This window comes from Bombina bombina, chromosome 2, assembly GCF_027579735.1.
Source record: "Bombina bombina isolate aBomBom1 chromosome 2, aBomBom1.pri, whole genome shotgun sequence".
Classification (NCBI taxonomy): Eukaryota; Metazoa; Chordata; class Amphibia; order Anura; family Bombinatoridae; genus Bombina; species Bombina bombina.
In genome coordinates this window covers 1,287,112,510-1,287,128,781 of record NC_069500.1, presented here as the reverse complement: position 1 = coordinate 1,287,128,781, position 16,272 = coordinate 1,287,112,510, and the positions used below count along the sequence as shown (strand labels likewise).

General features: G+C 41.9%; 1 protein-coding gene across 1 annotated transcript in view; it reads left to right on the top strand.

Moving 5' to 3' along the window:
* Positions 1-16,272, top strand: part of NCAPG (non-SMC condensin I complex subunit G) — a 526,604-nt gene that overhangs the window by 74,152 nt on the left and 436,180 nt on the right. The window contains exon 10 of the mRNA XM_053700289.1: positions 8,304-8,786. Within this exon, the coding sequence (XP_053556264.1) occupies positions 8,304-8,786 (483 nt within the window). The remainder of the gene's footprint in view (positions 1-8,303; positions 8,787-16,272) is intronic.

The following is a 16,272-nucleotide window of genomic DNA, read 5'->3' as shown; positions in this document are numbered from 1 at the left end:
TGTATCTCGAGAGATATATTATAGAGTCTGGAAGACTTATATTTCTTGGTGTCTTTCTCATCATTTTTCTTGGCATTCTTTTAGAATACCGAGAATTTTACAGTTTCTTCAGGATGGTTTAGATAAGGGTTTGTCCGCAAGTTCTTTGAAAGGACAAATCTCCGCTCTTTCTGTTCTTTTTCACAGAAAGATTGCTATTCTTCCTGATATTCATTGTTTTGTACAAGCTTTGGTTCGTATAAAACCTGTCATTAAGTCAATTTCTCCTCCTTGGAGTTTGAATTTGGTTCTGGGAGCTCTTCAAGCTCCTCCGTTTGAACCTATGCATTCATTGGACATTAAATTACTTTCTTGGAAAGTTTTGTTCCTTTTGGCCATCTCTTCTGCTAGAAGAGTTTCTGAATTATCTGCTCTTTCGTGTGAGTCTCCTTTTCTGATTTTTCATCAGGATAAGGCGGTGTTGCGAACTTCTTTTGAATTTTTACCTAAAGTTGTGAATTCCAACAACATTAGTAGAGAAATTGTGGTTCCTTCATTATGTCCTAATCCTAAGAATTCTAAGGAGAAATCATTGCATTCTTTGGATGTTGTTAGAGCTTTGAAATATTATGTTGAAGCTACGAAATCTTTCCGTAAGACTTCTAGTCTATTTGTTATCTTTTCCGGTTCTAGGAAAGGCCAGAAAGCTTCTGCCATTTCTTTGGCATCTTGGTTGAAATCTTTAATTCATCTTGCCTATGTTGAGTCGGGTAAAATTCCGCCTCAGAGAATTACAGCTCATTCTACTAGGTCAGTATCTACTTCCTGGGCGTTTAGGAATGAAGCTTCGGTTGACCAGATCTGCAAAGCAGCAACTTGGTCCTCTTTGCATACTTTTACTAAATTCTACCATTTTGATGTGTTTTCTTCTTCTGAAGCAGTTTTTGGTAGAAAAGTTCTTCAGGCAGCGGTTTCAGTTTGAATCTTCTGCTTATGTTTTTTGTTAAACTTTATTTTGGGTGTGGATTATTTTCAGCAGGAATTGGCTGTCTTTATTTTATCCCTCCCTCTCTAGTGACTCTTGTGTGGAAAGATCCACATCTTGGGTAGTCATTATCCCATACGTCACTAGCTCATGGACTCTTGTTAATTACATGAAAGAAAACATAATTTATGTAAGAACTTACCTGATAAATTCATTTCTTTCATATTAACAAGAGTCCATGAGGCCCACCCTTTTTTGTGGTGGTTATGATTTTTTTGTATAAAGCACAATTATTCCAATTCCTTATTTTATATGCTTCGCACTTTTTTTCTTATCACCCCACTTCTTGGCTATTCGTTAAACTGATTTGTGGGTGTGGTGAGGGGTGTATTTATAGGCATTTTAAGGTTTGGGAAACTTTGCCCCTCCTGGTAGGAATGTATATCCCATACGTCACTAGCTCATGGACTCTTGTTAATATGAAAGAAATGAATTTATCAGGTAAGTTCTTACATAAATTATGTTTTTCCACCAAACTAATCCCCAGGGGCAGGTAGGGCCACAGCAGATAGCTGTGGCAAGGTGCTGTAGTTTACTAACCGGTTGTCAGCTTTAGGTTGCTCCGGTTTGGGCATTAAGGGGTTAATCGAGTTGAAATTCGCTGTGCAATAATTTTAAAGCATTAAGCTCATGTGGTAAAAATTTCAGAGAGATTGGATCATTTTTCATGATTTGGTAAAATTGTGTGCGCTTTTTATTTCTTAAAGGCACAGTACCGGTTTTTTCAAATTGTAAATTTTATTTGAATTAAGTGTTTCTAAGTCTGCTTGTGAATAATACTAGTCTGTTAAACATGTCTGACACTAAAGAGAGACCTTGCTCTATGTGTTTAGAAGCCATGGTGGAACCCCCTCTACAATTGTGTTCCAAGTGCACTAATGTGTCTATACACTTTAAAGATCATATTGTGTCACTTAAAAATGTAGCCCTAGATGATTCTTTGACGGAAGGTAACGAGGATAGCCCACCTTCCTCTCCCCATGTGTCGCCACCAGTTACGCCCACGCAAGCGATGCCTAGTACCTCTAGTGCATTGGCCCCTATTACATTACAACAATTAGCGACAGTCATGGATAATTCCCTTGCAATATTTCTGTCTAAACTGCCAGTTTTTCCTACAAAGCGTGATAGCTCTGTTTTAAGAACAGATTATGAGCAGTCAGAAGCTTTGGGAGGTTTATCTGATGTACCCTCACAACACTCTGAAGTGGCAGTGAGGGATGTGATGTCTGAATAAGACTTTTCTGACTCAGGAAAGGTTTCTCAGCGGGCAGAATCAGATTCATTAGCGTTTAAATTTAAACTGGAACACCTCCGCGTATTGCTTAGGGAGGTATTAGCCACTCTGGATGATTGTGATCCTATGGTGGTCCCAAAGAAATTGTGTAAAATGGACAAGTACCTAGAGGTCCCTGTATACACTGATGCGTTTCCGATCCCTAAAAGGGTTGCGGATATTGTTACTAGGGAGTGGGATAGACCAGGTGTCCCTTTTGTTCCCCCCCCCCTATTTTTAAGAAAATGTTCCCAATAAATGACCCCAGACGGGACTCGTGGCAGACGGTCCCTAAGGTTGAGGGAGCGGTTTCAACTCTTGCTAAGCGCACAACCATACCAATTGAAGACAGTTGTGCTTTTAAAGATCCTATGGATAAAAAATTAGAAGGTTTACTTAAGAAAATATTTGTTCAACAAGGTTTCCTTCTCCAACCCATTGCCTGCATTATTCCTGTAACTACTGCAGCGGCTTTCTGGTTTGAGGCGCTGGAGGAATCGCTCCAGACTGAGACCTCATATGACGAAATTATGGATAGAATTAAGGCTCTAAAGCTGGCTAATTCTTTTATCACGGATGCCGCCTTGCAATTAGCTAAGTTAGCGGCAAAAAATTCAGGTTTCGCCATAATGGCGCGCAGAGCGCTTTGGCTCAAGTCATGGTCGGCCGATGTGTCGTCAAAATCTAAATTGTTAAATATCTCTTTCAAGGGGAAGACCCTTTTCGGGCCAGAATTGAAAGAGATTATTTCAGAAATCACCGGGGGAAAGGGCCATGCTCTTCCTCAGGACAAACCCTTTAAGGCTAGAAACAAAGCTAATTTTCGTTCCTTTCGTAACTTCAGGAGCGGTCCAGCTTCAGCCTCTACAGCTGCAAAGCAAGAGGGTAACGCTTCACAGCCCAAGGCAACCTGGAAGCCTTACCAGGGCTGGAACAAGGGTAAACAGGCCAAAAAGCCTGCAGCTGCTACCAAGACAGCATGAAGGGGTAGCCCCCGATCCGGGACCGGATCTGGTAGTGGGCAGACTCTCTCTCTTCGCTCAGGCTTGGGCAAGAGATGTTCACGATCCCTGGGCAGTAGAGATTGTTACCCAGGGATATCTTCTAGAATTCAAGGACTCCCCTCCAAGGGGAAGGTTCCACATTTCTCGTCTGTCTTCAGACCAGGCAAAGAAAGAGGCGTTCTTACGCTGTGTAGAAGATCTACCCGCGATGGGAGTGATATGTTCAGTTCCAATTGCAGAACAAGGAACGGGCTTTTACTCAAACCTGTTTGTGGTTCCCAAAAAAGAAGGAACTTTCAGACCAATCCTGGATCTAAAAATTCTAAACAAATTCCTCAGAGTCCCATCATTCAAGATGGAGACCATTCAAACGATCTTACCAATGATCCAGGAAGGTCAATATATGACTACCGTGGATTTAAAGTATGCGTACCTACATATTCCTATCCACAAAGATCATCACCAGTTTCTCAGGTTCGCTTTTCTGGACAAGCATTACCAGTTCGTGGCTCTTCCCTTCGGTTTGGCCACTGCTCCCAGAATTTTCACAAAGGTGCTAGGTTCCCTTCTGGCGGTGCTAAGACCGCGGGGCATAGCAGTAGGGCCTTATCTAGACGACATTCTAATTCAGGCATCGTCTTTTCCCAGAGCCAAGGCTCACACAGAGATTGTACTGGCCTTTCTAAGGTCTCACGGGTGGAAGGTGAACATCGAAAAGAGTTCTCTGTCCCCGGGCACAAGGGTTCCCTTCCTGGGAACACTAATAGATTCGGTAGAAATGAAAATATTTCTGACGGGGGTCAGAAAGTTAAAGCTTTTAACTACTTGCCGAGTACTTCATTCCATTCCTCAGCCATCTATAGCTCAGTGCATGGAGGCAATCGGCTTAATGGTAGCGGCAATGGACATAGTCCCTTTTGCTCGAATACATCTCAGACCACTGCAACTGTGCATGCTCAAACAGTGGAATGGGGATTACGCAGACTTGTCTCCTCAGATACAATTGGACCAGAGACTCTTTTCTCTTGTGGTTGTCTCAGGATCATCTGTCTCAGGGAACATGTTTCCGCAGACCAGAATAGATCATTGTAACGACCGATGCCAGCCTGTTAGGCTGGGGTGCAGTCTGGGACTCCCTGAAAGCTCAGGGCCTATGGTCTCGGGAAGAATCTCTTCTCCCGATAAACATTTTGGAACTGAGAGCGATATTCAATGTGCTTCAGGCATGGCCTCAACTAGCTGCGGCCAAATTCATCAGATTTCAGTCGGACAACATCATGACTGTAGCTTACATCAATCATCAGGGGGGAACGAAGAGTTCCTTAGCGATGAAGGAAGTATCCAAAATAATCAGGTGGGCGGAGGATCACTCCTGCCATCTCTAAGCAATTCACATCCCAGGAGTGGACAACTGGGAAGCGGATTTTCCAAGTCGTCAGACTTTTCACCCGGGAGAGTGGGAACTCCACCCGGAGGTTTTTGCTCAGCTGACTCAGCTATGGGGCACTCCAGAATTGGATCTGATGGCGTCCCGTCAGAACTCCAAACTTCCTCTGTACGGATCCAGGTCCAGGGACCCCAAGGCGGTATTGATAGATGCTCTAGCAGCGTCTTGGTCCTTCAATCTGGCTTATGTCTTTCCACCGTTTCCTCTTCTCCCTCGTCTGGTCGCCAGAATCAAGCAGGAGAAGGCTTCGGTGATTCTGATAGCGCCTGCGTGGCCACGCAGGACTTGGTATGCAGACCTAGTGGACATGTCATCTGTTCCACCATGGACACTGCCATTGCGGCAGGACCTTCTAATACAGGGTCCATTCAAGCATCCAAATCTAGTTTCTCTGCGTCTGACTGCTTGGAGATTGAACGCTTAATTCTATCAAAGCGTGGTTTCTCTGAGTCAGTTATAGATACTCTGATTCAGGCTAGAAAGCTTGTCACCAGGAAAATCTACCATAAGATATGGCGAAAATATCTTTTGTTGGTGTGAATCCAAGGGTTACTCATGGAGTAAGATTAGGATTCCCAGAATATTATCGTTTCTCCAAGACGGATTGGAGAAAGGGTTGTCAGCTAGTTCCTTAAAGGGACAGATATCTGCTCTGTCTATTCTCTTGCACAAGCGTCTGGCAGAGGTTCCAGACGTTCAGGTGTTCGCTCAGGCTTTAGTCAGAATCAAGCCTGTTTATAAACCTGTGGCTCCGCCTTGGAGTCTTAATCTAGTTCTTTCAGTTCTTCAAGGGGTTCCGTTTGAACCTTTACATTCCATAGATATCAAGTTATTATCTTGGAAAGTTTTGTTTTTGGTAGCTATATCTTCTGCTCGAGGAGTTTCAGAATTGTCTGCTTTATAGTGTGATTCACCTTACCTGGTGTTTCACGCAGATAAGGTTGTGTTGCGTACCAAACCTGGTTTTCTTCCTAAGGTTGTTTCTAACAAAAACATTAACCAGGAAATAATAGTTCCTTCTCTGTGTCCTAACCCATCGTCAAAGAAGGAACGCCTGCTTCACAATCTTGATGTGGTTCGTGCTTTAAAATTCTATTTACAAGCAACTAAGGACTTCAGACAAACATCGTCCTTGTTTGTCATTTATTCTGGTAAGAGGAGAGGTCAGAAAACGACTGCCTCCTCTCTTTCCTTCTGGCTGAAAAGCATCATCAGGTTGGCTTACGAGACTGCTGGCCAGCAGCCTCCTGAACGAATTACTGCTCATTCTACCAGAGCTGTGGCTTCCACTTGGGCTTTCAAGAATGAGGCTTCTGTTGAACAGATTTGTAAGGCAGCGACTTGGTCTTCACTTCATACTTTTGCCAAATTTTACAAATTCGATACTTTTGCTTCTTCGGAGGCTATTTTTGGGAGAAAGGTTTTGCAAGCAGTGGTGCCTTCCGTTTAAGGTACCTGTCTTGTTCCCTCCCTTCATCCGTGTCCTAAAGCTTTGGTATTGGTATCCCACAAGTAAAGGATGAAGCCGTGGACTGGATACACCTTGCAAGAGAAAACAGAATTTATGCTTACCTGATAAATTACTTTCTCTTGCGATGTATCCAGTCCACGGCCCGCCCTGGCAATTAAGTCAGGTAAATAATTTTATTTTTTGTTTAAACTACAGTCGCCACTGCACCCTATGGTTTCTCCTTTTTCTCCTAACCTTCGGTCGAATGACTGGGGGGCGGAGCTAGAGGGGGAGCTATATGGACAGCTCTGCTGTGTGCTCTCTTTGCCACTTCCTGTAGGGAATGAGAATATCCCACAAGTAAAGGATGAAGCCGTGGACTGGATACACCGCAAGAGAAAGTAATTTATCAGGTAAGCATAAATTCTGTTATGCAGTGCTCTATCAGTATGCAAAATGTGCCAATGTTTATGCATTATGTGCTGCAACTTACCCCAGTGACAATTATAAGGGGGTTATTAAATGCACCATTTCAGCTTCATCACTTTTTTTGCATTTTGCTCCATAGAGCATATTTTGTCTATCAGTCAAACGTGCTCTGACCCAAGCTTTTTTAATACTTCTATTTGAATATCCCCTTTCCCTAAACCGGCCAGCAAGTTCTGCTGCTTGTCTTTCAAAAGAGGCTTCAGTGGAGCAGTTTAGTTTAAGACGTAGAAACTGCCCCACTGGGATGCCATCCTTTAATTTATTTGGGTGATGACTGGTGGCATGGAGCAAACTATTTGTGGCAGTATCTTTACAAAATACCTCGGTATATTTTATTTATTTATTTGCTCAATATCAGCTTCCACCCATTTAACAATGGACATAAGACACTAGGGGCTAAAGATAATTGAGGCATATATTTGGATTTAGGTTTTAAATCAGACCTAATTGATATATTCTGAGGGGGCACAATTTCTTCCTCCTTTCCAATTAAGGATGCTAAGGTTTTTAGTTTCTGCATCCTCTTTTGTATCCAAAGTTATGTTTTTACCTTCTTTATTCATTATCTTTTTGAGAGTTAACTTACGTGCAAATAGATGTAAGTCTTTTATAAATTCAAATGTATCTGAACCTGTGGAGGGGCAGCAGGATAATCCCTTCTCCAAAACTTCAATATGACATAAAGTCAATTTAAATTTGGACAAATTGTCTACTGTCAACTTGTCTTTCTGGGGAGGGGGTGCTCCTAATAACGAGGTTGTCTCCTCTGATTCCTTGTTAGCACTCTGTCGTCCCACCCACCTCTGGGTCCCCTGCTCCTGCCTATCCCTCTCTGCCTGTGATATTCTGTACCTCCCCTTGTATCACCTTTGTTAAATGTGTGGAAGCTGATATTGAGCAAATAATGTATACAGGTATAGTTGAAGATAATCTCACTAAATCACAAAGACAAGCATTAAGAGAACTTTCCAGTACAACTGACATAATCATAAAACAATCCGACAAGGGCGGTAATGTTGTCCTTATGGACCAAGACTTTTACATTAGACAAGTCAAACAGTTATTATGATGATGATCCATTACAGTACATGAAAGTCACACAACAGTCAGTCTTTTTATAAGTCTTGTGATGAACTTGGTTTTATGTTAAATGATGCTCGGTTGTCTGGACTTATCTCTAAAAAGGAATTTGATTTTTTACTCAATTCTTTTGCAGTTATACCAACCTTTTACTGCATTCCAAAATTGCATAAAAATATTTTTAAAAAAACCCCCCGGGGAGGCAAATTGTTTCCGGGGTGGGGGGTCCTACTGAAGGTATAAGTAAATATATAGACAATTTGTTTGAAACCATTTTTACCTACTTTGAGTTCATACGTACAAGACACAAACGATGTCTTGCATAAACTCTATAACGTGAAATTAGTGAAAATGTTCATTTTGTGTCACTAGATGTGGAATCTCTTTATTCCTCAATTCCACATAGTGTGGGTCTGGCAGCTGCCAGATACTTTTTGGAATTGAGGGGAAAAGTAGTACAACAACATACCAAATTAGTTTTGAAATTTCTTAACTTTGTTCTGACTAACAATATTTTTACATTTTGATGGAAGATTTTTCAAGCAGATTAGTGGAATGGCCGTGGGAGCTACGTGTGCGCTCACCTATGCCTGTTTACATCTTGGCCTCTGGGAACTGCGAGATGTCTTTCGCAGTATGTCAGAATGGGTGGACGCACATGTGCTCCTATGGTTACGCTATGTGGATGACATCCTCATCTTGTGGAATGGCACTGTAGAGGATCTGGAGACTTTTGTGGCAGAACTAAACAAAAATCCTCATAACATTTTCCTGACTCACCAAGTGAGCAAAGAATCAATAACTTTTTTAGATTTAAAAATCAAAAAACAGAATGGGGCAATACATACCGAGGTATTTCGTAAAGATACTGCCACAAATAGTTTGCTCCATCATCACCCAAATAAATTAAAGGATGGCATCCCAGTGGGGCAGTTTCTACGTCTTAAACGAAACTGCTCCACTGAAGCCTCTTTTGAAAGACAAGCAGCAGAACTTGCTGGCCGGTTTAGGGTAAGGTGATATTCAAATAGACGTATTAGAAAAGCTTGGGTCAGAGCACGCTTGACTGATAGACAAAATATGCTCTATGGAGCAAAATGCAAAAAAATTGATGAAGCTGAAATGGTGCATTTAATAACCCCTTATAATTGTCATTGGGGTAAGTTGCAGCACATAATGCGTAAACGTTGGCACATTTTGCATACTGATAGAGCACTGCATAACTTTCTCTCTCCCTATCCCTTGTTAACTGCAAAAAGAGCAGTTAGTCTCAGAGATAACCTTGTACATTCTAAAAGAAGGTTGTACCCAGAAAACTGGTTAAGCAGTTTACAACAAAGAGTTGGGTGTCACCCTTGTGGTAAGTGCACGTACTGCAGTCATACAAAAAAACAAAACTTTTGGTACTGATCCAAACAAAACGTTTAAAATTAGACAGTGGATAACTTGCAATACATCAGGGGTCATTTATTTATTGTCCTGTTCTTGCCCCAAATATTATATTGGGAAAACTGGCAGAGAGCTGAAAGATAGGGTAAAAGCATAGAAATTACATAAAACACAAGGTATTTGATAGTCCAGTGGCTAGACATTTTGCAGTGTGTCATGATGCGAATTACACCTGTTTAAAAATGATAGGCATAGAGCATCCCAAATTAAAGAGAAGAGGTGGTAATTATGACAAAATTCTTCTCCAACAAGAATCAAAATGGATGTATAGATTGCAAAGCTTAGCCCCTAAGGGGTTAAATGAAAAAATAGAATATGCCTGTTTCCTATAGTAAGCATACATTTGTTAAAACGTGTTTGCCAAGCACATGTTGTTTGTTTATTTTTATTTTTGTTCTTGCTGTTTTTTTACCTGTTAAAACAGAAAATGTAACAATACAAATGTATTTGTTTAAAAATTATATCATTGCCAAGTTGTTGCCACTCTCTACGTAACTAGTCCTTCTAATATATATTTTCAAAGAGTTTTCATCACCAATAAGTATGTGATATGGCTTTAAGAAAGCATAAAAGAAGATGTGTGGAGGATATAAAAGAGCTGTTTAGGCTCGCTGACAGCTATCTGACGAAGCCCTGGCCAAACCCAAAGTGGGAGGGGCGAAACGTGTCATCTGGCATTATACACATGGTGTTTGTTTGGTGAAGACTGCTCTGGTTGATATTCAGCTATAAAGTATTGCACTTTGGATAAAAACGTCAAAAGCAGCAAAAAGGGTGTTGTTGCGATACAAGATCTCTTGGATACCTTTGATCACCTGGCACAGCATTACCATGGAACTTCTTAAGTTTCAAGAGAATTCACAAAAGTGCTAATTGGTGATGTCATCAGCTTCCCTTATACCGGTGGATGGATCATAAAGTTATATGGTACTTTTGCAAGTGGGGTTATTCTTTTACATCTTTTACATCAACCGCTGCATACAAGTATTATTCCTTTTGGGACTGATCCACAATTGATATAAATGCACCAAAGTATTCTAACAGTTGGATGTGGACATTTTCCGTGTCAAATATCATCATACCCTTGTTATCAAATTTTGGAGCGTGCTTTTGCACTAAGTGCTCTTAATTTTTGCTGCAAAAGGAACTTTCAATACATCAGTTTAGCTGGTTTGGGAGCGTGCTTTTTGCACTAAGTGCTTCCTATATTGTGGCTACCTTGCTAACCGATTCTATCTGTGTTTATATCCTTTATTATTAGTGGTGATGTGATACTTAGCAAACATTTGGTTTCAATAAATGGTGATAAGTGTTACTTTTGGTTCTCACAATAAATACAAGACTGGTTAAATAAATTTGCATTGGTGCGGCCTTTCCATTCTTTGACTTTTGAATATTATCATTAGTCCTTTCTTTTTTCATGTGCATTTATTATTGTTAGTGGCTGCATGCACATTGCACTTTAAATTATTACAAAAACATTTTTTGAATGCCACACCTCCTAAACAATTTCATATAAACTGAACATGCTTATTAATTTTAAACATTAAAAGTACTTGAAAATTTAACTTATTAAATTGCTTCCCAAAACATAGAAAAATGGCATAATCCCTTTTAAACTGCACACTGATAAAAAATTTAAATTAAAGTCACTACTACAAAGCTAGATACTACACGATTTCTTCAGTACAGATGAGGGTTAAAAGTAAAGTTTAAAAAATAAAATAAAAATATATACAGTATATACTGCCCCTTGACAGTGAAAGAAAGGACATGCTGGAATTTCAGTGCTAGATTTATTTATTTGCTTTAATTATTAATTCGCTCATATATTTACTGGATTGCAAATACCTTCCCTGGTACTGAGGAGTGGACTATAAGTTTTTTTATGTCCCTTATGAGCAGTTTTATACATGTGTAACACCGCCACCTAATGGTTAGAGCATTGTTATTCACTGCTAGAGAATATTCATACTAGTCTCCTATACTGCATAGCTTTCTACTCAAGGTTTGTTGTTGTTGACATTTAATTGCTGTGCCTGAGCTATCATTTTTTCTCCAACATAGGTGTGTCCGGTCCACGGCGTCATCCTTACTTGTGGGATATTCTCTTCCCCAACAGGAAATGGCAAAGAGCCCAGCAAAGCTGGTCACATGATCCCTCCTAGGCTCCGCCTACCCCAGTCATTCTCTTTGCCGTTGTACAGGCAACATCTCCACGGAGATGGCTTAGAGTTTTTTAGTGTTTAACTGTAGTTTTTATTATTCAATCAAGAGTTTGTTATTTTGAAATAGTGCTGGTATGTACTATTTACTCAGAAACAGAAAAGTGATGAAGAATTCTGTTTGTATGAGGAAAATGATTTTAGCAACCGTCACTAAAATCCATGGCTGTTCCACACAGGACTGTTGAGAGCAATTAACTTCAGTTGGGGGAACAGTGAGCAGTCTCTTGCTACTTGAGGTATGACACATTCTAACAAGACGATGTAATGCTGGAAGCTGTCATTTTCCCTATGGGATCCGGTAAGCCATGTTTATTACGATCGTAAATAAGGGCTTCACAAGGGCTTATTAAGACTGTAGACTTTTTCTGGGCTAAATCGATTCATTATTAAATACATATTTAGCCTTGAGGAATCATTTTATCTGGGTATTTTGATATAATAATATCGGCAGGCACTTTAGACACCTTATTCTTTAGGGGCTTTCCCAAAGCATAGGCAGAGCCTCATTTTCGCGCCGGTGTTGCGCACTTGTTTTTGAGAGGCATGGCATGCAGTCGCATGTGAGAGGAGCTCTGATACTTAGAAAAGACTTTCTGAAGGCGTCATTTGGTATCGTATTCCCCTTTGGGCTTGGTTGGGTCTCAGCAAAGCAGATACCAGGGACTGTAAAGGGGTTAAAGTTCAAAACGGCTCCGGTTCCGTTATTTTAAGGGTTAAAGCTTCCAAATTTGGTGTGCAATACTTTTAAGGCTTTAAGACACTGTGGTGAAAATTTGGTGAATTTTGAACAATTCCTTCATGTTTTTTCGCAATTGCAGTAATAAAGTGTGTTCAGTTTAAAATTTAAAGTGACAGTAACGGTTTTATTTTAAAACGTTTTTTGTACCTTGTTATCAAGTTTATGCCTGTTTAACATGTCTGAACTACCAGATAGACTGTGTTCTGAATGTGGGGAAGCCAGAATTCCTATTCATTTAAATAAATGTGATTTATGTGACAATGACAATGATGCCCAAGATGATTCCTCAAGTGAGGGGAGTAAGCATGGTACTGCATCATTCCCTCCTTCGTCTACACGAGTCTTGCCCACTCAGGAGGCCCCTAGTACATCTAGCGCGCCAATACTCCTTACTATGCAACAATTAACGGCTGTAATGGATAATTCTGTCAAAAACATTTTAGCCAAAATGAACACTTATCAGCGTAAGCGCGACTGCTCTGTTTTAGATACTGAAGAGCATGACGACGCTGATAATAATATTTCTGAAGGGCCCCTAACCCAGTCTGATGGGGCCAGGGAGGTTTTGTCTGAGGGAGAAATTACTGATTCAGGGAACATTTCTCAACAAGCTGAACCTGATGTGATTACATTTAAATTTAAGTTGGAACATCTCCGCATTCTGCTTAAGGAGGTATTATCCACTCTGGATGATTGTGACAAGTTGGTCATCCCAGAGAAACTATGTAAAATGGACAAGTTCCTAGAGGTGCCGGGGCTCCCAGAAGCTTTTCCTATACCCAAGCGGGTGGCGGACATTGTTAATAAAGAATGGGAAAGGCCCGGTATTCCTTTCGTCCCTCCCCCCATATTTAAAAAATTGTTTCCTATGGTCGACCCCAGAAAGGACTTATGGCAGACAGTCCCCAAGGTCGAGGGAGCGGTTTCCACTTTAAACAAACGCACCACTATACCCATAGAGGATAGTTGTGCTTTCAAAGATCCTATGGATAAAAAATTAGAAGGTTTGCTTAAAAAGATGTTTGTTCAGCAGGGTTACCTTCTACAACCAATTTCATGCATTGTCCCTGTCGCTACAGCCGCATGTTTCTGGTTCGATGAGCTGATAAAGGCGGTTGATAGTGATTCTCCTCCTTATGAGGAGATTATGGACAGAATCAATGCTCTCAAATTGGCTAATTCTTTCACCCTAGACGCCACTTTGCAATTGGCTAGGTTAGCGGCTAAGAATTCTGGGTTTGCTATTGTGGCGCGCAGAGCGCTTTGGTTGAAATCTTGGTCGGCTGATGCGTCTTCCAAGAACAAGCTACTTAACATTCCTTTCAAGGGGAAAACGCTGTTTGGCCCTGACTTGAAAGAGATTATCTCTGATATCACTGGGGGTAAGGGCCACGCCCTTCCTCAGGATCGGCCTTTCAAGGCAAAAAATAAACCTAATTTTCGTCCCTTTCGTAGAAACGGACCAACCCAAGGTGCTACGTCCTCTAAGCAAGAGGGTAATACTTCTCAAGCCAAGCCAGCTTGGAGACCAATGCAAGGCTGGAACAAGGGAAAGCAGGCCAAGAAACCTGCCACTGCTACCAAGACAGCATGAAATGTTGGCCCCCGATCCGGGACCGGATCTGGTGGGGGGCAGACTCTCTCTCTTCGCTCAGGCTTGGGCAAGAGATGTTCTGGATCCTTGGGCGCTAGAAATAGTCTCCCAAGGTTATCTTCTGGAATTCAAGGGACTTCCCCCAAGGGGGAGGTTCCACAGGTCTCAGTTGTCTTCAGACCACATAAAACGACAGGCATTCTTACATTGTGTAGAAGACCTGTTAAGAATGGGAGTGATTCATCCTGTTCCATTAAGAGAACAAGGGATGGGGTTCTACTCCAATCTGTTCATAGTTCCCAAAAAAGAGGGAACGTTCAGACCAATCTTAGATCTCAAGATCTTAAACAAGTTTCTCAAGTTTCCATCGTTCAAGATGGAAACCATTCGAACTATTCTTCCTTCCATCCAGGAAGGTCAATTCATGACCACGGTGGATTTAAAGGATGCGTATCTACATATTCCTATCCACAAGGAACATCATCGGTTCCTAAGGTTCGCATTCCTGGACAAGCATTACCAGTTCGTGGCGCTTCCTTTCGGATTAGCCACTGCTCCAAGGATTTTCACAAAGGTACTAGGGTCCCTTCTAGCTGTGCTAAGACCAAGGGGCATTGCTGTAGTACCTTACTTGGACGACATTCTGATTCAAGCGTCGTCCCTTCCTCAAGCAAAGGCTCACACGGACATTGTCCTGGCCTTTCTCAGATCTCACGGATGGAAAGTGAACGTGGAAAAGAGTTCTCTATCTCCGTCAACAAGGGTTCCCTTCTTGGGAACAATAATAGACTCCTTAGAAATGAGGATTTTTCTGACAGAGGCCAGAAAAACAAAACTTCTAGACTCTTGTCGGATACTTCATTCCGTTCCTCTTCCTTCCATAGCGCAGTGCATGGAAGTGATCGGTTTGATGGTAGCGGCAATGGACATAGTTCCTTTTGCCCGCATTCATCTAAGACCATTACAACTGTGCATGCTCAGTCAGTGGAATGGGGACTATACAGACTTGTCTCCGAAGATACAAGTAAATCAGAGGACCAGAGACTCACTCCGTTGGTGGCTGTCCCTGGACAACCTGTCACAAGGGATGACATTCCGCAGACCGGAGTGGGTCATCGTCACGACCGACGCCAGTCTGATGGGCTGGGGCGCGGTCTGGGGATCCCTGAAAGCTCAGGGTCTTTGGTCTCGGGAAGAATCTCTTCTACCGATAAATATTCTGGAACTGAGAGCGATATTCAATGCTCTCAAGGCTTGGCCTCAGCTAGCGAGGGCCAAGTTCATACGGTTTCAATCAGACAACATGACAACTGTTGCGTACATCAACCATCAGGGGGGAACAAGGAGTTCCCTAGCGATGGAAGAAGTGACCAAAATCATTCTATGGGCGGAGTCTCACTCCTGCCACCTGTCTGCTATCCACATCCCAGGAGTGGAAAATTGGGAAGCGGATTTTCTGAGTCGTCAGACATTGCATCCGGGGGAGTGGGAACTCCATCCGGAAATCTTTGCCCAAGTCACTCAGCTGTGGGGCATTCCAGACATGGATCTGATGGCCTCTCGTCAGAACTTCAAAGTTCCTTGCTACGGGTCCAGATCCAGGGATCCCAAGGCGGCTCTAGTGGATGCACTAGTAGCACCTTGGACCTTCAAACTAGCTTATGTGTTCCCGCCGTTTCCTCTCATCCCCAGGCTGGTAGCCAGGATCAATCAGGAGAGGGCGTCGGTGATCTTGATAGCTCCTGCGTGGCCACGCAGGACTTGGTATGCAGATCTGGTGAATATGTCATCGGCTCCACCTTGGAAGCTACCTTTGAGACGAGACCTTCTTGTTCAGGGTCCGTTCGAACATCCGAATCTGGTTTCACTCCAGCTGACTGCTTGGAGATTGAACGCTTGATCTTATCGAAGCGAGGGTTCTCAGATTCTGTTATCGATACTCTTGTTCAGGCCAGAAAGCCTGTAACTAGAAAGATTTACCACAAAATTTGGAAAAAATATATCTGTTGGTGTGAATCTAAAGGATTCCCTTGGGACAAGGTTAAGATTCCTAAGATTCTATCCTTCCTTCAAGAAGGATTGGAAAAAGGATTATCTGCTAGTTCCCTGAAGGGACAGATTTCTGCCTTGTCTGTGTTACTTCACAAAAAGCTGGCAGCTGTGCCAGATGTTCAAGCCTTTGTTCAGGCTCTGGTTAGAATTAAGCCTGTTTACAAACCTTTGACTCCTCCTTGGAGTCTCAACTTAGTTCTTTCAGTTCTTCAGGGGGTTCCGTTTGAACCCTTACATTCCGTTGATATTAAGTTATTATCTTGGAAAGTTTTGTTTTTAGTTGCAATTTCTTCTGCTAGAAGAGTTTCAGAATTATCTGCTCTGCAGTGTTCTCCTCCTTATCTGGTGTTCCATGCAGATAAGGTGGTTTTACGTACTAAACCTGGTTTTCTTCCAAAAGTTGTTTCTAACAAAAACATTAACCAGGAGATTATCGTACC